We start from the raw sequence: 23,387 nt of genomic DNA on the forward strand, positions 1-23,387 counted from the left end.
GATATAACATACAGGTTTATTTACAGGAAGAGGGGAAGGCAAATGGACAGAGACAGAATTTCACAAGTGTCTCATGTCCTCTGCAGAAAGTCTTTGTCATCACAACTTAATGGAGAAGGAGGATCCGCAGGAGCATCCTTGTGCAGCTTGAGGATTTTGTGTCAGCTGAAAAGAACTTCTGATTAACTCTTCACAATATTCAATGGTGCTTCCTCGAACCAGCTGAAGACTCTGGATATCGACCACCACATGTGCCCCATCCACCCCAAACACCCTGCAAAGCAAAAGAAAGACACAATGAAGTCCAAACTCCATTTATGGGGATGTGAGGGGAAGACAACCAACTCCACCTGTGTCCTCTACCCACAACCACCTTTTTTTTTTTTTTTTTATCCCAAAGTCTAGAGTGCCTTGAAAAGTAATGGCACATATAAAGGAAGCACTTATACTCTTGCCTTCTGTTAAATACACTCCTATAAAAACCATAACTAAATCTTGAACAAAAAAGCAGCTTTTCTGTAACGTGGGACCTTAGGGAGCAGACGGTTCACATCTATAGCCAACTACTCTGGTGTCTGATGGCTAAACTACACTTCACATAATAGCAATTTAATGTGTACCTCCAGATGTAAATGAATAGTCCATTTAAATATAATAAACTTTTGTCTTACTAAGAAGATCAGTTTCTTTCTCCATTTATTAAGCTGTTCTCTTGCTCTTTATCTTCAATCTGACTTTGTTTATGTTATATTCATTTTGTGTTCTGATAGCCCCTAATCTACAACTTAGCTGTGTTAAAAGTGTATAATAGCAGAGTATAATATCAGAAATTATTTGAGTTTCTTTTCTATCCCCTCTTCACAGACTAATATGGAGAAAGTAACTGTCTAAAAAGTAGAGGAGAAAACACTTCAATAATAAGATATATTACAAAGTTTCATATTTGAACCTGTGCTGTTCATTTATGAAAAGTTGTTTATAACTGGAGGTACGACTAAGATGCTGTGAGTACTTGGACTACTGTGCCACAGTCAAAGTATCATATGATTATCACATAACTATGTCACATGTGAGATATCAGACAATAACAAAACAGTCATATTTCAAAGTTGATGTGCTTGAAGCAGAAAAATGGGCATCAATGCTTGAAATATACACCAGCTATGAGTTAATTCAGGTCTCAATTAGGCGCACATCCTGGTAGAGAATGAATTTGTGCCTTGTCATAAATCAGCGCAGGGTTTATTAAGACCGGCGTATAAGGCTGGTCTTGATGAATTCCTTCCATTGGTTTGCAGTGCATGGAAATATGTGATTGCAGACCTGTCACACTGCCCATGATGTTTGCCGCTGACAGCACCTACATTGGGAACGTGGAACAGTGGAAGAAGGTGCCTGTTCTGGCAGTTAATTTACATCACATGGAAAGCTGACTGCTCAGTTACCTAGGGAGAAAATGTTTCCAGCGTGCACTATAGGAGGAAGGCAAGCCTGTGGAGTTAGTGTGATGTTTTGGGCAGCATTCTTCTGAAAAACTTTAGGTCTCTGCATTCACAATATTACTTTGAGACGTAGCAATTACCTTCCCTTTATGAGAACTGTATTTCCTAAAGGCAATGTCAACTTTCTGCAGTATGACACAACCCTACCATACAGCAAAAACTGTTCAAGAAAGATGTGAAAACCTACATTTTTCATCTACAGCAGGGGTAGGGAACCTTCGGCTCTCCAGCTGCTGTGAAACTACAACTCCCATCATGCTCCATTCACTTCCACGGGCGTTCCAAGAATAGCAGAGCAAGTATGCATGCTGGGAGTTGTAGTTTTGCAACAGCTGGAGAGCCGTACGTTCCCTATCCGTGATCTACAGGATGCGTTGGAAAAACAAGATAATCCACATCCCACCAAGCAAATTACAGGACTTAAAGGGGTTGTCCAGGCAAAAACGGACAATGAATCAGCTGGGGGCAGTGAAAAAAACAAAACAAATGCATAGTCTCCAACGCTCTGGTGTCCTCCCGCACATCCCAGTTCTTCTGCGCTGGTGGCTTCTCCCTGGTCTCTTCCGGAATCATGTGACCACTGTGGCCCTTTGCCGATTGGCCCCAGCGGTTACATGACTGCTAAGACCAATCAGCAGCTTCAGTGGAACTCCAGAAGAGACACAGGAAATGCCGACTGAGCAGAAGAACCGTCAAGCACGGGAAGACTCCAAAGCATCGCGGACAGCTGAGTATGCATTTTTGTGTTAAAATGCTCCCGGCTGATTTAAAAGTTAAAAAAGTTGTCCATTTTTGCCTCGGCAACCATTTACAGAACCTGTTTCTAATGTATTGTGCCTGATACCACAGGACACCTTCAGAGGTCTTATGGAGTGTATGACTTGATAGGTCAGAGAGGAACCTATTCCATAATAGGAAAGTGATTGACTAATGTGTCTCAGAATAGAGTATAGCCACACCGGGTGGGGTATGACTGGCGAAGAGTAAAAATGAAGTAAGGCTAGGCAACCTATCAGGCTGGGGCATAGGATAGCGGAGTTAGCACCAGTATGTCTGATCAGTGTGCATGTCTTTGTAGTACAGATACACACTAAAGTTCAGGGCCTTCTCTCACAGCTACAATATGTTGATAAACTTTCTTTAGTGTACCCTCCACCTCCTGCTGTATGTAGACAGCAACTATATGGCAAGGTCATCAGTATTTTTCATATGATCCATCCACAGAGCCCCCACTCCTTATCTCTGCCCTACTTCTTGCGTCTTATCACTCTGCTCCACTATGTAACCACATTGTGCTTCCTTATTTTCATTTCTGCTTTTGTGCGCTGTCTGACAACTTTATCACAGGCATAAAAGACAATGTTTAACAGCAGAAATCCATGTGTAACCTTATGCTATGTCCCTCACCTGTCCTCCTCCGTCAGATTTGTGTCCAGAGTGAATTTATACTGAAAACCTGAACAACCGCCACTGTCCACCTGGAGTCTCAGGAACTCAGGGCCACTGGTCACCTGTTGCAGTCTCTGTAATACAGACATAATGGCTGCGTCACAACCAGTGATACTACTTAGTTTACATGATGCGACATACAAACCTGCTGTGCAATTAATAGTATGTGACTGAGAATTGGCTCCTGCTCACATTTGCAGTTTTGATGAGGTCTTTCTTACACACAAAACAATAAGGTAATATAATCCACTGCAGAGAATGCAGAAGGAACTACTATCCCATACAGGGGTTTACGGGGTGCCATAGCTGCGGTGACGAGAGATTATGGAATGGAGCAGCTCTTACTTTCACACAACTGTCCGCTAGGTAAACTTCTCCATCAGCTACCACATCAGACGCAGATCGCAGAGGCTGGCCACAAGTTGTCCACGAAGAAAGGAGGCTCCTGCTGAAGATGACAGGGCAGTTTATATTCACTCTTTTCTAGACCCCAAAATGAACAGTGGCAGCAAACAGATGTGACTGGCCCAACCACTAAGGCTAGGTTCACACCTGTACCAGGTTTCCGCTTGGCAATTCCGTTCCCCATTCCGCTTGAAAAATGCGGAGAGAAGTCCCATAAGCAGGTTTCACTGAATTCCATGTCTGAGCAATTAATTAATTTGATTAATTCGCCCAGAGGGTCGTCTAATTCTCTTTTCCCGACATCCGCCATAATTGTGCAGCAGATGCCAAGACTCTAGAATCAATGGAGTAGCATCTACTGAAGCTTGCAAAGCATTGGAGCTTGTGAAGGTGATAAAATGTCCTCCTTTGAAAGGATTTTGTAGGCAAAAATGTTTGACAACCTATCCTTAGGCTTTATAAGTCCTACCAGATTGGTGTGGGTATAACACTGTTAGGGGCACAAGACCCCTGACGTATGTTGAAGTAGGTCTAATTTAAATATGCAAGCTTGGAGAAGTCACACACACGGCGTAGTGTATTAAGTGAGTTCTGATTTATTGTTACAAAAGAGGTAGTTTTATACAGACAAAGGCAGATTGGGACATAGCTGGCCTGACATGATTGGTTAAGGCCTAATGCAATATACCTCACAGTCATTCTAGATGTATATCTCAAGGCTCGGTGCCGGTCTGGGGGCTAACATTTCAATAGACATCCTGTGTTCACATCCCCCTTGGAGACAATTAGTGTTACCATTCTATTTCCTTATCACCTAAAGAAGGGTTTCTCTTCTTTGATCTTTTATGTCCAACAATCCTATCAATGCCCATTCCCTTCCTGACTCTCTCTCTCTTTGTGTATTCATCAAATACATAACACAGAATCAGTTTTAACTGGTTCCTTGTGCTCATCCCTGAGTGAGAGAGAAAGATAACGAGATATCACAGCATCTGCCCTCACCTTAATTTTTCCAAAGATATTGTTGTCCCCCCACAACACGTAGTAGCCCTACTAATCAGCCAATATTAGTAGCCCTAGTGCACAGAGATGACAGCAGACAATGGGGCAACACAGTGGCTCAGTGGTTAGCACTGCAGCCTTGCAGCGCTGGAGTCCTGGGCTCGAATCCTGTCAGGAACATCATCTGCAAGGAGTTTGTATGTTCTCCCCGTGTTTGCGTGGATTTCCTCCCATTCTACAAAGACATACTGATAGGAAAAAAAAATGTACATTGTGATCCCTATATGGGGCTCACAATCTACATAAAAAATAAAAATAAATGATGACAACAGATCGCTCTGTCCACTGTATACTGGCAGCTAATGGTTCCTGTAGCTCAGCTTTTATTGATCTAAATGGGACCCAAGCTCCACTGATCACTAACTGCCACTACACAGTGGACACAGTGGCCTGCATCTAGCTCTGTGCACTGTGTTTGAACAGCACCATGGGTACGGGTATCAACTTTTCTCTCCGCCCATTTCGGGCAGAATCCATTATAGTATATGCGATCCACGGGTAACTCCTTTTTAAGCAGATAGGGTTTCCATTGTTTTGGGACCCTAAGCAGAGCCAAAGAATGGAAACCCGAATACTAGCGTGAACCTAGCATCAATGGTGACCAAATGGATTATGTGCTCTGCTAGTTTTGAATGGAGTCCGCTGGTGTCTGTATGTAACCATTAAACCAGGGGTCCGGCTCTCCTAAAGACAGGGACCGGTGCTGATGTGAACCTAGTCTGGAATCAGCCCTGTGTATACATGGGGGCAGTGTGTGACTACTGCAGCCAATACATGGATGGCCAGGCAGCTGATGCTTTATGTTCTGCTATCTGCGCTGGTTTTCCTTTTATTATATGAATCATTTCATCAAGATGGAAACAAAATGAGCCAGTGGAGGATGTGATCCTGCTTTGTGAACCTCAACACATCATAGAGCGTCCATGCAGTTGTGACCCTGGAGTAGAGGACGGATACATTGTAACAACCCACCAGCTGTGATACCAGAACTGCGAGCAGAGCTCTTGTAAGAAGTGGGAATTAACAGAAATCGCGACCCGTCAGATCCGCACACCGCAGAACAACGAAGCCGGTGTATACACACGTATCTGCAGTGTGCGATGACGCAACTTCAACGACATCCTCTTACCTCCGCCCCGGCCTGACCAAGGAGCACAACAGACGAGCGGCCGCCATGTCTCTTCAGCCACGCCCCCGTAACGCCCCTTCTCTCTGATTTGACGGCAGGATCGCATCACATGACGTCACCGAACTGATGCGGAAGGGCGGAGGGGGCAGAAATCACAAGACCTCGTACCCGGAGAGAATAGGCGAGTGACCCGGAGCGGGTGGCGGAGAGGTGAGCGCTCAACAGTAATATCTATGTATGAGTACTGGTATAGGGGAGTACCGGTCTGTATCTCTATGGTGTGGGGAGGCTCGCGGTACCGTTGCTGAGTCCTGGGGCTAATAGAAAAAGTGGTAAAGGCTTAAAGTCCTGGGTTGGCTTGACGGACTAGAGTCCTGGACTGGTGGGGCTGTACTAAGTGCGCATGTACGGATATAAAGCTGTGGGGCTGTACTAAGTGTGTATGTACTGATATAAAGCTGTGGGGTTGTACTGAGTGTGTATGTACTGATATAAAGCTATGGAACTGGTGGCGTTGTACTGAGTGTGTATGTACTGATGTAAAGCTGTGGGGTTGTACTAAGTGCGTATGTACTGATGTAAAGCTGTGGGGTTGTACTAAGTGCGTATGTACTGATGTAAAGCTGTGGGGTTGTACTGTGTGTATGTACTGATATAAAGCTGTGGGGTTGTACTGAGTGCGTATGTACTGATATAAAGCTATGGAACTGGTGGGGTTGTACTGAGTGCGTATGTACTGATATAAAGCTGTGGGGTTGTACTAAGTGCGTATGTACTGATAGAAAGCTGTGGGGCTGGTGCAGTTGTACTTATATAAAGCTGTGGGACTAGTGAGGTTGTATTAGGTGTGTGTACTGGTAACAGCGGTGGGACTGGTGGAGTTGTGCCAGGTGTGTGTACTGATATAAAGCTATGGGACTGGTGGGGGTTGTACTTAAAGCTGTGGGACCGTTGAGGTTGTACTAGGTGCGTGTGCTGGTATCGAGCTGTGGGACTGGTGGGGTTGTACTAGGTGTGTGTACTGGTGTAAAGTCAAGGGTTTGGGGTGACACGTATACAGTTGTAGACTGATGGGGGTTGTCCTGGGTGTGCGTACAGCTATAAAGCTGTGGTACTGGTGGAGTGTGCTGGGATAGATTTTTGAGGCTGTAGGGTGACAGGTATAGAATCCTAGATTGATGGGGGTCCATTGGGTGTGTGTATTGATATAAAGATGGGAGAGGGGGTATTAGAATAGGTTCTGAGACTGTGGAATAAGTCCTCCGGTGGTGTTGATGTACTAGCCATGTTCTTTAGGTTGTTGCCCTGGGGTGACCCTAGTTCTGGGTCTTGTGATCAGTGGCATGTGGCTGTATGATAAAAGAGGAACTGATGAGTGATGATACAGCTGAATAACAGGGCGCCTGCTCTTGCCAGCAACAATCTCCCCGATACATGATCTTGTATATTCTCTAGTTTCCATCATCACTTCAGAAACCTGATTATCCCCCAGTGTTTGTCATCTTAGGCAGTCATATAAATGAAATAAATGCTAATACAGGCGACCAAATGCAGTCACGGATACTGTCTCGAGTGCAGGTCTAATAACTTGAACTAATAGCACCATAGATTACAATCTGACAATGTTTAAGTCATTAGATCCACATTCAGAATATGATTTGCACTTGTACCATGGACTGTTTATTCAGGTCACATTACAGCTATCTGAATTAAATATCAGCAGAACTGACCAGCAGTCTAATGTGGTCATCAACTAATCTAAGGAGATGGACCAGAGAACAGCCTGACAACACCTTATTCCCCTTTCCACCATTGAAGACATGTGCACACTTAGTTGACCGTATGCATAGGGGTGTTGGGAAGAATAGCTGCCTGACCAACTTTAGGTTGTGAGCTGCTAAGGTGAGGGTTGAGCAATACCTCGGAAATTTGCCAATGGAGAAAGTAGGGTTATTTTATCCTATCTATATACAGTGCTAGACAAGCATGCTTGTGGATATGGCAGTGATTTTAAAGCTTTACTCCCTTAAGGCTATAGTGATCACTTTTTCTCTTGACAGCTACAATCATGTCACTTGGCAGTTTGACTGTGCTGCTGCTATTTGTCCCCATCATACTGAGCGAGCCACTCGTGTACAAGGACTGTGGTGAGTGCGTATAAGTGTGTGTGGTGGGTTATAACTCCTAATGTAGTGGGAAGTCTTACCTACTGTCTGTTCACTTCTGTAGGATGTACACAGGGAAAGCTGATGAGTGTGGATGTGTCTCCATGTCCAAAACAGCCGTGTCCCCTTATGAAAGGCAAAACCTACACCATTAACGTGACATTTATAAGCGGTAAGACTTGCTCCTGTACCTTTTTCCTGCTACGCAGGATCAGCTACTGAATGTCCATATGTTCTGTGCAGAGGAGGCAACCCCGAGCTGCAGTGCTGTTGTCCATGGCAAAATAGGTGTAGTACCGATACCATTCCCACTCCCAGAAGCAGATGGGTGCAAAAGTGGAGTTTCCTGCCCCTTGAAGAATGGAGTGACCTACAACTATCTCACCAATATGTACATCAAAGAACAGTACCCTTCTGTAAGTAGAGAGATTTCTGAGTGAGGTAGAGCACTTGAAGTGAGGCAGGTGACAAACTCATGTCTCTTGTTTACCTGTAGATGAAGCTGGTGGTGCAATGGGAGCTACAAGACGTCAATGACAAGGACTTATTCTGCTGGCAGATTCCTGTAGAAATTACTAATGGCTGATCTTCACCCGACCCTTCCCCTCTTTACTTTTGTCCTGTGTGTTTTAACCTGTCTCCTACTGCTGACTGCTGTGCAGTTATAACCATTCAGATTCAAAATGAACAAAGATGAAACTCTTTGCTAATTTTTTAATAAAATTTTTTTTTCCATTGTCTAATTAACCCTGTGTTCAGGCAGCTCTGTTTCTGATCCTGGACACCAATAAAGTATTATCTCACCTCCTTGTGCAAGACGTGTTCCTTGTTCCTTGGGTTGCTTAGATAAATGTGAGGAATGTACACAACATAGATTCCCATAGTTATGAGCTGGGTGGAATTGGATGTTTACATATACAGCACATGTTCACCTCAGGCCACCGGTTCTGGGGCCATTTAACAAGGCTATTGTGCATTATTAGAAGTGCATCTACAAAACATCTGAAGTCACATTAATGATGGGGAACACAGTAGATTTATCACAAAACAGTCTTATAACCAAAGAAGATGCCTTGCAATGATGTCAGCTGAATCAGCCTGAGTGGGGCTGCTGAGGTCCACTCCGGGAAGTACCATCTGATTATTGCACCAATGCCTTGGCCACTGTTGGAGCTGCCACAGTCATAAGTCTCTTTCTGTGGCTGCACATGTAGGGCCACCTCTATAGTGCCCAGCTTGTTTTACCTCATGGGTCAGAGGACTGAGCTGTAGAGAAATACAAGGCCAAAGTGATACTTCTGATGTGGGCGAATTCCATTCATGGCTTGTCAGACCATCCCGAAGCCCTCACAGCCTTCACTGATGGCCAGTTTCAGCATCCTGTGCATCTCATCATAGGAGTCGTAGGTGGGCAGACAAAGTTGGTTAAAACTACATAGAAAAAAAGAGTTGTTAATGATGCATCATGTGCCCTGTGAGGAAAAGCATCGTACACTGTGTATGACTGCACACTACATTGCTGCCCTTGAGTCTGTTGCACAACAAGGTTTTTTTTTTGTTTTTTTTCTCGAGTGGCAGATCATTAAGTGTCTGAGTACCAAGTACACTTATCTAAGGCAAACAATTTTTTTTTTTTTAATGATAAGGGGATAGTTTACCACTAGCTGTAAGATGTATTATGCACATTGGAATATCTTCTCACTTTACTGAGATGTGTAACATTAGGATGTACTTCACTGCAGAGGAGCAGGGTTCCCTGGGCATTTATCGGTTTCCCAAACTTGTCCTTTTAGCTGCACCAGACTCAAACCTCAGGGCATATAACCATCAGGGACTGGTAACTGGATAACCTATGAGTAGTGTTTCTAACCTTCCTCCTGTCACTCATGGATTTTTTTTCATTGGTATGCAAGATCAGACATAGACTAAAATCAATAACCAAACCAACATTATGTTTTTACTGCTTAAGTTAGTCCCTGCCTTGGGAACTTCAGTTGTTGTTAGGAAACCATCAACAAACTGTTAGCAGATTATACACTCACCGGCCACTTTATTAGGTACACCTGTCCAACTGCTCGTTAACACTTAATTTCTAATCAGCCAATCACATGGCGGCAACTCAGTGGATTTAGGCATGTAGACATGGTCAAGACAATCTCCTGCAGTTCAAACCGAGCATCAGTATGGGGAAGAAAGGTGATTTGAGTGCCTTTGAACGTGGCATGGTTGTTGGTGCCAGAAGGGCGGGTCTGAGTATTTCAGAAACTGCTGATCTACTGGGATTTTCACGCACAACCATCTCTAGGGTTTACAGAAAATGGTCCGAAAAAGAAAAAACATCCAGTGAGCGGCAGTTCTGTGGGCGGAAATGCGTTGTTGATGCCAGAGGTCAGAGGAGAATGGCCAGACTGGTTCGAGCTGATAGAAAGGCAACAGTGACTCAAATAGCCACCCGTTACAACCAAGGTAGCCAGAAGAGCATCTCTGAACGCACAGTACGTCGAACTTTGAGGCAGATGGGCTACAGCAGCAGAAGACCACACCGGGTGCCACTCCTTTCAGCTAAGAACAGGAAACTGAGGCTACAATTTGCACAAGCTCATCGAAATTGGACAATTGAAGATTGGAAAAACGTTGCCTGGTCTGATGAGTCTCGATTTCTGCTGCGACATTCGGATGGTAGGGTCAGAATTTGGCGTCAACAACATGAAAGCATGGATCCATCCTGCCTTGTATCAACGGTTCAGGCTGGTGGTGGTGTCATGGTGTGGGGAATATTTTCTTGGCACTCTTTGGGCCCCTTGGTACCAATTGAGCATCGTTGCAACGCCAAAGCCTACCTGAGTATTGTTGCTGACCATGTCCATCCCTTTATGACCACAATGTACCCAACATCTGATGGCTACTTTCAGCAGGATAATGCGCCATGACATAAAGCTGGAATCATCTCAGACTGGTTTCTTGAACATGACAATGAGTTCACTGTACTCCAATGGCCTCCACAGTCACCAGATCTCAATCCAATAGAGCATCTTTGGGATGTGGTGGAATGGGAGATTCGCATCATGGATGTGCAGCCGACAAATCTGCGGCAACTGTGTGATGCCATCATGTCAATATGGACCAAAATCTCTGAGGAATGCTTCCAGCACCTTGTTGAATCTATGCCACGAAGCATTGAGGCAGTTCTGAAGGCAAAAGGGGGTCCAACCCGTTACTAGCATGGTGTACCTAATAAAGTGGCCGGTGAGTGTACATTGTTAATATGTAACAAGGGAACAGTTTGTAGAGCAGAAAAAAAAAACAAGTCCATCTATTCTCCTGGAACAGGCAATTCCTGATCAATTTTGTTGTTTTATATGGGGGTTTGGAAAATGCAGTACTGAATGTACAGCCCAAGCCTGCCACCATCATCCTCCACCCAAAAGTGTTTCGGGTGGAAGATGACATCATTGGGCACGTGCGGTACAGCACTTGCCAAACACGAAAGCCGTTTGAAAAGGGTTTTAGGGGCGTATTATCTACAGTGCATATAGAATACCGCACTACAAAGTAAACGCCTCAGCAGAATTATAAAAAAAACAAAAACAAAACCCTACAATTCTCAGGAATGGAGCATCAGTCAAATAGAACACGGGATATTTAAAAACAGCGTCAGAAGCCCTACAAGGTGCTGGGAGTAGAATGATGTCCAAATCACCAACTAGTAGATTACACCTATATTTCAATGTTATCCTTCTATGGTGATAGGATCAGCTTCTGTATGAACATGGGTTCAGACATTTACACAGCCCAATCTTTATATTGAATACATTTATACAAACCTATCCAGACTTGTTGACATGAACTTCTGCAGTGCTTTACAGACAATGTTGGTCACTATCCTATAAAGTGCTCTCAATTTAAAGTCCCTATCAATATGTCTAACCTGATGTACCCAGGTGAAATCCATACAAAATCCTTGTAGATGTTGTCCTAAGTTAGATTCAGCACTGCGAGGTCACCCTGCTCTCACACTAATCTTCTATATCTCATGCTTCCCCCATAAGTACATTCTCTGGTAGAACAAAGCTAAGACAGCTGTGTGGCTAGATATACCTTGGAGTGCCAACTTTGGCACAGGTGCCAGAGGTTGTCAACTCCGGACATAGTATTATACACTTAAAAAACATCCAGGCCCCCTTTCAACTTTTGTAGTAAAGTCCCTATGACAACACCCTTTGACAGACAGTTTCATAATCTCATTGTTCTTACAGTAATAAATCCTCTTCTATGTTGGTGTAGAAGCCTTCTTTATGCCACCATGTAACAGTAAAGCATAGATTATGGGATGAGTTGCTGCACTGACCTGCAATGTATTTATACATTGCTATTAGATTACCCTTTAGCCATCTTTTTTTCTAGACTAAATAATCCTACTTTTGATTCCATTTATTACTCTGGATAACCAACTTTGCTATGATTTCCTTGTATATTGGTGCCTAAAACTACTTTAAGGCCAGGGCCCGATTGGCTGCGGCCTTTAACAGTAACAGCAAAGGGGATGGGATTCATGTGAATCCCATGCCCCTTTGCATTAAAATGGCGCAGTTTTGGAAATCGCGGCATGTTAATTATATCTACGGAAACACCGGTGGCTTTCTCCTAGCTATAATGGTAACAGAAAGTACGCGGAGGAAAACGTTCTGTTCAAAGCGCTGTGGGAACAACAGTGATGCATTCCCACCATGGTTGTTCCCGCAGCGCTTTAGAGCGGCGTTTCCAGCGCATGGGGCCTTGGTAATCTAAGTTTAAAAATAAAATAATAATAATACACACACACACACACAAATACATAGTCCAAATAACAATTCAACAATACAAAATGCTTCTTAATATATATATCCTGTTTTATTTCGGCACTGTTTATCAGACTTATTTTCAAGTCATTGACCACAGCGGTGACGATTTGTTTGCAAACTCACTACCCCTCCGGTGAGCAGTGCAGCCAGGAAATTAAATGTGACAGCAGCATTTGACCATAGATGTAGGAATGATTTACTACTTGTGATTTCATTGCAGGTGAGAATGGATAAAGGGAGGGGTACATAGCAAGTGAAAACAGGCAGATGAATTATGAAAAACTTACTTTTTGGATTTACACTCAGAACCGTGTACTGAATTAGGTGGTTTGCAGAAACCATGTTAGAGGTGGCCAATGGTCTAACATAAATAGGTTGTTGTATAGGTTAAATGTCCAGGATTGGAAATAATCATGATTAGAGATGAGCGAACACTGTTCGGATCAGCCGATCCGAACAGCACGCTCCCATAGAAATGAATGGAAGCACCTGGCAAGCAGACTTTGCCGGCGGCCGGCCGCTAAACCCCCCGCGTGCTGGCCGCTTCCATTCATTTCTATGGGAGCGTGCTGTGAGTGTGCTGTTCGGAACAGCTGTTCCGAACAGTGTTCACTCATCTCAAATCATGATCTCAACCATTGCACGGAGACTATACTATAGTTGACATTCACTGCAGTTGGCATAGGCATAGTTTCTGTAAATATGTCAACCACAAGACATATCATTATGCCCCATGTCCATATGAACACCACATTTAGGAACTAATATAAATTTGTATGAAGAGGTAAAAGGATTTCACTAATTGCAAAATGTAGAGGCTGCAACTCCTAAAGGACCTTTGCTTTGCACCGCATAATTCTAGTATTCTGAATGTGATAAGGGGTCTCTTTGATCATCTGATCTTAGTAACATACCATCAAGTTCTAAGACTAGACTCACACGACCTAGTTTCACCCATGAAACTTGGTCTATATGTTTGTTGGATTTACTGGCTGGACCTTCATCCCTGGGAGCAGGACTCTAGCATCATAGTTATCTATAATGATGAAAGTACCTGCCCCCCAGCAACATACTGTCCCTATCCAATTCTGGTGCAATAGGAATTTTTCAATTCTCTAGCTGACAGTTTCTGAGCAATCATTTCTGTTACCAGAGAGCATAATAATGCTGAATCCGTTAGTCCACTAATTTCCTCCTATCACGTCCAGAACCACCCACGTGACATAACTGTAATGAACTGACTGCTGAAGAATGGTGAGGGCTAGAAAAGAAAATTGACCAAGGTTACCCAAACTTTTGCATGCCACTGTAACAAGTTATGACCGATCCACAGGATAAGGCACATAACTTGCTGAATGGGGGAGTCTTACCACTGGGTTCTTGCTGCTCCTTTCACAAAGGGGAGACATAACCTCTAGAGATGAGCGAACACTGTTCGGATCAGCTGATCCGAACAGCACGCTCCCATAGAATTGAATGGAAGCACCTGGAACGCAGACTTTGCCGGTGGCCGGCCGCTTAACCCCCTGCGTGCCGGCCGCTTCCATTCATTTCTATGGGAGTGTGCTGTGAGCGTGCTGTTCGGAACGGCTGTTCTGAACAGTGTTCGCTCATCTCTAATAACCTCATACCCAGGATTGGTGGGGAACCCAGCAGTTATATCCTCACCAACTACGAAGTGTAGCCTATTTTGTACATAGGTCATGCTTTGCTTTGGAGGTACAACAGATTTATCAAGCTACAAACACCTCCATGGTTAAATAAGATGAATCTAAAGTTCTTCTCCAGGGAACAAATAACTATAACAAACTCCACTGGAACTGTGCTCACTATAAAAATCTTTAAAAAGTCCACAACAACTGTATTGCAACACAGTGATTTGGAATCTTAAAAAGATTTTCTGAATTGTGCATTTTCCTGGAGTTTTCTTAGTACATAGAATAAAAATTAAACATCTTTGGTTTGACTCCCCTTGTAAGTCACATCTGGGATCGTACAGGGGAAGCAAAAGTGGGATGACCAAATGAGAAGAATACTGCCTGGTTATATATTGCATTTTCCAGCTGGAAACTGTTGAACTGCACAGTGTGAACAATTCCACTACCAAGTCTTTTCAGCAGTGAGAGCGGGTTCACACCTGCACTCGGTCTCCGATTTAGCCATTACGGCGGGTTTCTGTCTTCTGCCCTGAGGAACTGGACAGGGGACGGAAACGTGGCGGTCAGTTTTCAAACCCATTCACTTGAATGGGTTTGCAAAGTGAGCGCCCATGTGGATCTTCTGCCTCTCCATAGCGAAAGCGGTGTCCAGTTGGAAAAAATAGTTTTGCCGCAGAGAGGCAGAAGGCACACAGGCTCCTGCACACGGGCAGTCACTTTGCAAATCCATTCAAGTGAATGGGTTTGAAAACTGACCGCTGGGTTTCCGTCCCCTGTCCAGTTTCTTGGGGCAGAAGATGGAAACCCGCCAGAATGGCTAAAGCAGAGACCGGGCGCAGGTGTGAACCTGCCCTGAGTGAAGAATACAATTAGCACCTGATGTTTGTCCTCACTGACCTGCAGCAACTTCCTGCCTCTCTTCATAACTTCCTTGAAGGGGAAGGGGAGAAGTGAACACTTCAAGCACTAAAGAGTTTTATGACTTATATGACATTCATCCAATCCAAACATAACTTCAAGACTGTACACTCCTACCTGGCGGACATGTATGAACTTCTAAACCCAAGGCACTGCAATACCTCAGACAGTGAAGTGAAGAATGAATAAACATTTGGGATTCCTGACTTCACAGTACACTATTTTACAGCTTTCACTACAAGCTGACAGCAGAATGGCCAGTCAGGAGACCTCCCACTCAATTCTGTTTAAGATACTAAATGACTGTTTAAATCCTGGATCTTTAGATTTTTGTGGTTTACTGTCCTGTGGAGCTATTTAAAAGTAAGAGATTTGTTGACAATGAATGGTGCAGAAGAATCTGGACATATACATCTTTATTCTCAAATGTGACACTTACCAGGTGTGAGCTGTGGGCAGGGTGCCATGGGAGGGGGCTCCAATGATTTGGAAACTTGGACAAAGAGACGCAAATCCTCCTGGAGGCAACTGAGAAGAGCCTGTAGTGAACTGCAGCAAACGAGCCAATTCCTCCTGAGTGAAGCTGTAGACGACGGCCCAAAACCAGTTCATGACCTACATAAAGCAGGACAATGACATGTGAGAAGATGATTTGGCAGTGAATAGGGAGCAGCAATGTGTGTAACTGTTTAGACATTCTCTATTCACACAATGAGTCAAAGAGCCATGAATACCTTCCATTATTGGAATACACTGGAACAGATGAAGCTTTCATTCAGTGAGTTCAGTTTCTGAAATGTTACAGGCAGTGCACTAACCAGGTAGAAGTGCTTTAAAGGGAACCTGTCAGGTCGATTTGGGACACTAAACCACCCACAGGTCCTTACTGAGCGAGAAGTTTAATGTCCCAAACACCCCTGTTATAATGCAATGCACAGCCGCATTAATAAAAAAAAAATAAATTTATACTAACCTAGAAATGACTCAGACTCCTCACCATTGGTCCCTCCGCCTACACTATTTTTCAGTGAAGCTGGAAATTTACACCCCAGCTTCACTGAAGAACTGCACCAGAGTGGGGAGTACAGCCAATAAGGGAGTATAAAGCTTTTTTTTTTTATTATTTGCAATTTCCGTATTTAATTAAATTTTCTATTTATTTAGTTAATAACGGTACAAATTCCAAATATAACCTTATAAAGAAATACAAGAGCGATACATAGCAACCAACACTTCCTGGATGTCTTCTGGCAGCACAGCACATATGGGTTTTAGCTCCCTTGGTGAAATCAGATAGAGACAGGTTAATAAGCAATAAGACCTTGTTGTCAATTAATCAATCATCCAATCACATCCACTCCATAAGTAGGAGGTAAGGAAGAGGAGACGAGTGTATTTTTTCTTTCTCTCCTAGGGATTCACGTGGGACAGGTTCCTATTACTCATCCTTCTCTACAATGGGCTATTTTTAGAAGTTTGCAATGCACAAGAAATTCTGGGTGATTCGTCCTCTTCAAAAGAATTTCTAACATTCACAGGGAGGTACATCATCTTATCTCTCACCTCAAGAGTCTCAATCCGCAAGGCTATGAGAATCCTAGGCCTCATGATGTCTGCCATCAATGGGGTAACATGTCCAAAGCATACATGAGAACTCTACAGGGTGACATCCGGCAAGCCTGGGACAAGTGTCTGAATAATTTGGATTTCTCACTCCACCAAAAAAGATCTGAAGTGGTGGTTTATTCCAAACACTCTTCAGAGGGGGAGCCCTCAGGTTGCTCAACCCCAGAAGATAATCACAACAAATGCCTTCTCAGGGGGTTGGGGTGCCCATGCAGAGCACAGATGGATTCAAGGCAGCTAGAGTATATAAGACCAGAGATTATCTTCCAACATCAGGTAGCTCAAAGTGGTAAGATCTACAGAATCATAAGATCTCAGTAAAATCCGACAACCTTGCGACAGTTTATTTATATAAACAACTGGAGTGAATGAAAAATACTGCGATGGCATCTAAATACAGACACATAATGACAAGGGAACATTCCTGGGAAATTGCAGCAGTTCATATCAAAGAATCTCTATATCAGATGGCAGACTTCTTAAGTCACAACACTCTGCACCCTGGAGAATGGGCTATGAACTCATCAGTATTCAATCTGTTAACCTCAGTTGAGATTTCTGGACATACATGTGATGGCGACCTCAGAGAACACCAAACTCCCTCTTTTCTGCACTCTTCGACAAGACCAGAAGGCCAAAGCTCTTTAAGAACTCTCCATCAGTTGGAGAATGATGCTATTATTTGTGTTATATTACCCCTGCCTCTAATTCCCTGCATACGAGGGGAGGAAAGTCAGAAGCAATCGCCATCCTACCCTTTTAGTAGCGGAGGGCTTGGTTTACTCTTGTGTGGTCACTTTCGAGAGCCAGATGCTGGAGGTTTCCGGTGTCTCAAGAACTACTGTACAAAAAAGGATCCTATCACCTGAATCCCTAAGTGCTGAGTCTCACAGGGAAAACCTGACAGAACTAGAGTGCTCTCCTGAGGTCATAAACACTCTTCTTACAAGCCAGAACATCCACCGCAGTTAAGGTCTATAATAGTGTGTGGACAATCTTTAAAATCTTGGTGCTCTAGAAGTACTGCAGATCTTTCCCCATTGGTCTAAATCTTACAATTTCTCCAAGAAGGTTTTAATAAAGGGTTTAAACCAAACTCTCATAAGGTATAATTCACTGCAATTAATCCCCAATTGCAGAACAAGTTTTCAAACCATAAAGCGGTGAAGATTTTTTTCAAAGTTTGAAACATTGGACTCAAATCTGCAGACGACCTGTCCTGTCCTGGGACCTAACAAGGGTCTTCTCTGTTTTAATGGAGGCACTTATTGAGCAATAATAGAATGGCTTATCTTCATGGTGTTCTTCTTAGTGGCTCTCTCTTCTTCCAAGCACATCAGCGAGTTACATGCTCTTTCTATCTGTTTCTCTACCTGTTCTGTTTGCTAAATGTTTTAATGAGGAGCAAGTCCAGTGGCATTTCCCTGGATGTCAGTAGAGACGTCCTCACATATACTGAGAAAACCAACTCACTTAAAAAGCAGATAATCTCTTCCTGCTACACTATGAGCCCAATAGAGGCCAAAAAGCATGTAAAGCCACCCTAGTCAGGTGGGTAAAGGACACGGTCAAGAAAAGCTACCAACTTAAAGGCTTCCAGTCCTTGCTCAAAAATAAAAGCACATTCAACTTGCTCCACAGCCATCTCCTGGGGAGAGGCAGGTCATATAAATCTTGAAAAAATCTGCAGAGCTGCAACGTGGGCATCAACCTCGACATTTATCAAGCATTACAGGCTTGACATACCGGTAATGAGTGCTTGAAGTGGCATCAAGTGCCCTCTCCTTCTCCCCCAGTTGATATTGCTACATAGGTCTCATATGTGCCATGCAGCCGAAGGATGTCATCCAGAAAGAAAAAATGTACCCACTGAAATTTTCATTTCCTGGAGTTCGTAGGCAGCACAAGATATCCACCCATAATAAATTGTATTGCTGCATCAAAATACACTGTCTCTCCTTCCTTACCTCCTACTTATGGAGTGGATGTGATTGGATGATTGTTTAATTGACAATAAGGTTTTATTGTTTATTAACCAGTCCACCTAAGGAGCTAAAACCAATAAAAGTAAAGTGAGTAAATGTTTTCTGTACGTATCAGAGCAACAATTACCACTTGTAGTAGAGAGAAAGAAAGAAAGAAAGAAAGAGAAAGAAAGAAAGAAAGAAAGAAAGGAGAGAGAAAGAGAAAGAGAGAGAGAAAGAAAGAAAAGCAAGTAAAATAAAAATGGGAGTAAAAGGGGTGAGGAACTACAGATTCAATTGGTATTTAATAAAAGTTGACAAAAGGTCAAAACATATGACAAAGGGAGCCATCAGGGCCATTGCATCACCAGCATATATTAGGGACAGCCAGATTCAGCCTATGGAGAAGTTCAGGCATGTGGTAACACTGCAAAAGCTATTTATATTGATTTTCTTTATACAGGGAGCAAATAGACCCTTTGTGGGTCCTAGGTCATAATCTGCCATAAGGAATGTGGAATCGGTTTCCCAATCCACCATTCCCAATGTACCATATAAGAATGGTGATAATCAGGGTGTAATTATCAGATATACATGTCAGAAATCAGACCTTTACTTATTGTCCATGCCGTCAATTGTTGTAGGTGTGCAGCATAGAAATAATAATATTCGGCACAGACAAACCTCCGCAGGCAGTACTGGCCATCAGAGTCACTTTGGGAACCTCCTGCTGTTTTTGCACCTATATGAAACCCAGAAAGATAGATTGAACCACCTTAAGGGTGTCCAGAGAAATATGAACTGGGAGGGTCTTGAAGAAGTTAAAGGTACTTGGGGAAAAATGGTAATTTTAATAGCTGTGCTTTTACTTATTAAGAAAAGGATTTTTTGGTGTGCTATTTATCCAATAAGCTATGGATTTCCTTAAAGAGGACCTTACTCCATCTGGGGCACATGTGGTTTAATACACCGCTACAAAGTCAACAGCGTGCTAAAAATCGGCTTTCATGTTCTGTACCCCCAGTGAAGAGCTATCGGTGCCGGTACCGTAGCTCTTCACTGTCAGAAGGGCGTTTTTGACAGTCAGTCAGGCACAGCAGTGCCTATTACGCTGTAATGTGAGAGCGGTGAGGAACGCCCCCCCTCACAGTACAGCGCAATAGACGCTGCTGTGAGGAAGGGCGTTTCACTGAGTGTCAGAGTTACAGTATCGGCACCGATAGCTCTTCACTGGGGGCACAGAACATGAAAGCCGATAGTGCGCTAAATTCAGTGCACTGTTGGCTTTCTAGTGGTGTATTAAATCGCATGTACCCCAGATGGTGAAAGGTCCTCTTTAAAAGGCTTGGAAAATCTCCCCCCCCCCCCCCTCTTCTGGTCCCTAGTGCGTGGACTTAGCTTTGTCATTCTCGTTTCCTCTCTCCTTTCCTTTTTTCTCTCTTTTGTTTCTTCTTTCCGTCTTCTTCCAGTGTTTTTGTTTGGTTTGTTATTTTTAGGAGGACTGTGTCCTCCCTGAAAGGACTTCCCCCTTATGTATACTATATCCTGGGGTCCTGCGTGGCCTCCTGTTTCCTTTTGGGGTTCTCCTATCCTTATTGTTTGCTTGATTTATTTGTTTGTTTCTTATTTCTTGTAAAAAAAAAAACAAAAAAAAAAAACAAAAAAAAAAAAAACCTTTCAATAAAATTTGATTACACCTAAAAGGCTTGGTAAAATTTGCCTGATAAAGGTTAGAATTAGAGATGAGCGAGTAGTATTCGATCGAATACCTCCCCGCCATAGGTATTCGTGTAAGAGGCCGAACGCCAAGGGGTTAAGCGCATCGAATATTGATGGGTGTTCCAGTGGTGGGACTGCCCACAATCAGATATATCCTGTGTCTAGATAATAAGTGTTGCTTAGGAGGCAACCTCTTTAAGGCAGGAACTATGGGTTTAGGGTGCAGCACTTTTGGGTGCAGAAAAAAAAAATCATAGCAGTTGACTGCATCTTCTACAGCTGAGCTTAGGTAAAACAGCTAGAAGGGGCCTGCAGAGGTGAAAAGATCTGATGGCTCTGTTTCTGATAATTCTCCTAGAATAAGAAGTACACTTTAAAAACGCATCTGTATAGTTGAGTTGTTAAAGCAAATTCAATAGCAATGGCTGAGATTGTTAGCTCTGCAAAGGAGCCCTAGGCAGCTGAGCCACAAACAGTATAAAAGTCAGGTTGAGAATCAGGAGATCTCCCTATAGCATTTATTAAAGTTTCATCTTTGTAGCTGCCGGTCTATACTCCCTCATTACATTCAACTAGCTTTCCTTACAATTAAAACAGGTCAAAGTAGAAAAGTTGTGCAAGGTATCGGGAAAACCATAACCATTACCTTTTCCCGGAAATGCCAAGAACCCCCAATGACCACAGCATGAGCCTGGAAGTCCTGTACAGCAATGTGTCCAGTACCACACATAAGTAGCTGAAGAAAAAACACAGGAGCATTTAATCTTCTTCTATGGCATAAACCTGTTCAAAGTCAAGAAATCAATAATATTGGACTATGGTTGTGTACAATGTTGCAAGGTGTGTGTACCAAAACTAAAGTGAGTGAGAAGAATCTTAGTAAAATGCTGTAGAATTTGCTGCCACTATATAAACAATAAGCGGCCAAGGTATAAGCAGGGTTCATTTAAAATTAAATTTCTGTTAAGGCTGGGCCTACGCCTTACCTCTAATTCATTCTCATCAAATATCCCAAGGAGATTATCAGGTACGAGCTCATTGAGTCCTGACATGATAAGAGGAATCAGTCACCATAGGTCACATTACAGCATATATTATTTTCTAAACCATCCAATGAGCTCACCTTTCAGGAAATGCTCCACCTCCTCTCGTACCTGATTACACAAACGATGCTGCGCCAGTAGGTTCAGATAATAGATCTTATTGTCATTGGTAACTGGAATGTGAGCACCCCCAGGGATCAGCTCAACCATCTGCAAGGTCAGAGAGAGAAGCAGCATTACTTACCTATTAGGCCCAGCACCACTGCTGAGTTCAATGGATGACTGCAGTGGCCATGTGTTATCCATGTGAAATCATTGCTGCAGCCAGATAAAGTCTGGTAGGAACAGCCCTGAGCAGAGAGAGGCCCTGAATCTAATGAGCAAGTAAAGCTGCCTCAATTATTTTAAGGTATTTTCCGCTATTACCTGTGTTTTTTGTGAAAAATGAACAACTCTTTAAAGGGGTACTCCGGGCAAAAATGGTGCATGCATGAATGCGCAGTAGAAACCAGAGACAAGCAGAACATTGCGCAGCCTGCAGGATCAGTACAGATGGAGGAGCAGTCTCAACAGAAAAAGCCTGGAGGGTAAGTATAATGGAGTGGGTGCGGTGGAGCAGTAGTGACTATCCGTTACTGGAAATGGAGAAATGGATTGTCACCGGTGGTCACATGACTACCCCAGGGATATGGGTAACTATACATTTTTTATTACTAATGTTATTTAGAAAGTAGGAAGGGGGAGAGAAGGGTGTTTAGACTAGTGTATGGATTTCAAATTATCCCAGACAACCCCTTTAAGGGTCTACTGCCATGTAATATTACGTATATATAAGGTACATAGAGGTGGCTATAATGTGACTTCACATCTGTGTAATGTACTGCTTTTACATCTACTTGTCCTCTACCCCTTTGTTAGTCACTTATCAGTTTGTCTATAATATATTTTAATTTGAATAGAGAAATAAATGCCATTTTGTGTATCAACACTGACCTTTTCCAGTTGTCCCCCACGTCCATATTTCTCTTCAGCAAACACCAAGTCAGCTTCAGACACGTCATGGGTTAAAATGTAGAGAACCTTAGACTGGAAAAAATCAGGGTCGTCTGTCTCAAAATACTGCAGAGAAAGAAAACAAGCTAATAAGTGTACATGCATAGATCCTGTAAGCACTCCATATGCTGCCATATTCTGGGGATGGAATTAATAAGCAGAAAGTAGTATAATGGTTGCCTAGTGGCTACAGGGGGAGTTCCCTGGTACAGCCTCAAACTATTTTTTCATGCCACAAAACTAAAAAAAAAGTGTTTACAGTGAATTTTCTTGACCCAGCTATCAGCAGAACTGGAAAGACCTTGGTCAATGCTTGAATCTAAATGCTGATCAGTTCAAGTAGATATGTAATCCTACAGGTTTTCCTGTGATACCTTATAGTGCATTCGGAGTCCAATGATCTGTGCCAGAAAGGAGCGGGTGAATCGGGCCCTCACCAGTTGTTCATAACCTCCTCCCTGAGACGACTCAAACAGGCATTTTCCTACCACCCTACCAGCAAATTCGTATAACTTCATGCGTAACCCTGGTGGGCGACATGGGTTGGGATGTACCTAAAAGAGGATTAGAATGGATCAGTGATAATGCCGAAAAAATCTGCGAGACAGACAAGGAGCTGACATTTATTCAGAGAGGCATTCACATCCACACAACTTGCTTCTCAAAAGCTACTCACCAGGCCTTGGCTTGTGTCACTAAATCGAGTGAACAGTTTGTTGTTGGTATCAAAGAGACCTTTACATATCAGTTCAAACCACTCCCGACGTGGTCCACCCCAGTCCAGAGCTTCCAAAGAGACAAATGACATGAGTATTAAAACATGTGAGAGCAATGTAAGGAGAGAACAAGAGGA

At 43.2% G+C, this 23,387-nt stretch overlaps 3 protein-coding genes across 7 annotated transcripts in view; 1 reads left to right on the forward strand and 2 right to left on the reverse strand.

The window, feature by feature from the left end:
- ISCA2 (iron-sulfur cluster assembly 2) lies at window positions 1-5,657 on the reverse strand. Of its 2 annotated transcripts, none has more exons than XM_075282285.1 (4): window positions 5,548-5,657; window positions 3,297-3,399; window positions 2,910-3,025; window positions 1-274 (listed from the first exon to the last, which is right to left on the reverse strand). In XM_075282285.1, the coding sequence occupies exons 1-4, from the start codon at window positions 5,592-5,594 to the stop codon at window positions 100-102; spliced, it is 441 nt and encodes a 146-aa protein (XP_075138386.1). In that variant the 5' UTR covers window positions 5,595-5,657; the 3' UTR covers window positions 1-99. The 2 variants fall into 2 exon arrangements, with proteins under 2 accessions (XP_075138386.1, XP_075138387.1); XM_075282286.1 differs by having other exon boundaries at window positions 3,297-3,396; window positions 5,548-5,642.
- On the forward strand, window positions 5,647-8,435 carry NPC2 (NPC intracellular cholesterol transporter 2). 2 transcript variants are annotated; one of them, XM_075282283.1, is made up of 5 exons: window positions 5,647-5,757; window positions 7,608-7,694; window positions 7,777-7,884; window positions 7,956-8,128; window positions 8,209-8,435. In XM_075282283.1, the coding sequence occupies exons 2-5, from the start codon at window positions 7,616-7,618 to the stop codon at window positions 8,296-8,298; spliced, it is 450 nt and encodes a 149-aa protein (XP_075138384.1). In that variant the 5' UTR covers window positions 5,647-5,757; window positions 7,608-7,615; the 3' UTR covers window positions 8,299-8,435. The 2 variants fall into 2 exon arrangements, with proteins under 2 accessions (XP_075138384.1, XP_075138385.1); XM_075282284.1 differs by having other exon boundaries at window positions 5,692-5,771.
- Window positions 8,428-23,387, reverse strand: part of AREL1 (apoptosis resistant E3 ubiquitin protein ligase 1) — a 19,720-nt gene continuing 4,760 nt past the window's right edge. For 2 of the 3 annotated variants that reach the window (XM_075282280.1, XM_075282279.1), the window contains exons 11-18: window positions 23,211-23,320; window positions 22,909-23,088; window positions 22,475-22,600; window positions 21,562-21,691; window positions 21,425-21,483; window positions 21,085-21,174; window positions 15,569-15,744; window positions 8,428-9,143 (exon numbers count right to left, since the gene is read on the reverse strand). In XM_075282280.1, the coding sequence (XP_075138381.1) occupies window positions 9,041-9,143; window positions 15,569-15,744; window positions 21,085-21,174; window positions 21,425-21,483; window positions 21,562-21,691; window positions 22,475-22,600; window positions 22,909-23,088; window positions 23,211-23,320 (974 nt within the window). In that variant the 3' untranslated portion in view covers window positions 8,428-9,040. The remainder of the gene's footprint in view (window positions 9,144-15,568; window positions 15,745-21,084; window positions 21,175-21,424; window positions 21,484-21,561; window positions 21,692-22,474; window positions 22,601-22,908; window positions 23,089-23,210; window positions 23,321-23,387) is intronic. The other variant, XM_075282281.1, reaches the window with a different exon arrangement.

Source organism: Leptodactylus fuscus, chromosome 7 (genome assembly GCF_031893055.1).
Source record: "Leptodactylus fuscus isolate aLepFus1 chromosome 7, aLepFus1.hap2, whole genome shotgun sequence".
Classification (NCBI taxonomy): domain Eukaryota; kingdom Metazoa; phylum Chordata; class Amphibia; order Anura; family Leptodactylidae; genus Leptodactylus; species Leptodactylus fuscus.

What these genes read in the sequence shown, in the direction of transcription:
- ISCA2 (XM_075282285.1), bottom strand. Translation starts at nt 5,594, where the DNA reads ATGGCGGCCGCTCGTCTGTTGTGCTCCTTGGTCAGGCCGGGGCGGAG. An exon ending in TAGCGGACAGTTGTGTGAAA is followed by an intron (nt 3,026 to 3,296) that starts GTAAGAGCTGCT and finishes TCTGTATTACAG; the next exon opens with AGACTGCAACAGGTGACCAG. An exon ending in AATCTGACGGAGGAGGACAG is followed by an intron (nt 275 to 2,909) that starts GTGAGGGACATA and finishes TTTGCTTTGCAG; the next exon opens with GGTGTTTGGGGTGGATGGGG.
- NPC2 (XM_075282283.1), top strand. Translation starts at nt 7,616, where the DNA reads ATGTCACTTGGCAGTTTGACTGTGCTGCTGCTATTTGTCCCCATCATA. An exon ending in ACTCGTGTACAAGGACTGTG is followed by an intron (nt 7,695 to 7,776) that starts GTGAGTGCGTAT and finishes TCACTTCTGTAG; the next exon opens with GATGTACACAGGGAAAGCTG. An exon ending in TAACGTGACATTTATAAGCG is followed by an intron (nt 7,885 to 7,955) that starts GTAAGACTTGCT and finishes TGTTCTGTGCAG; the next exon opens with AGGAGGCAACCCCGAGCTGC.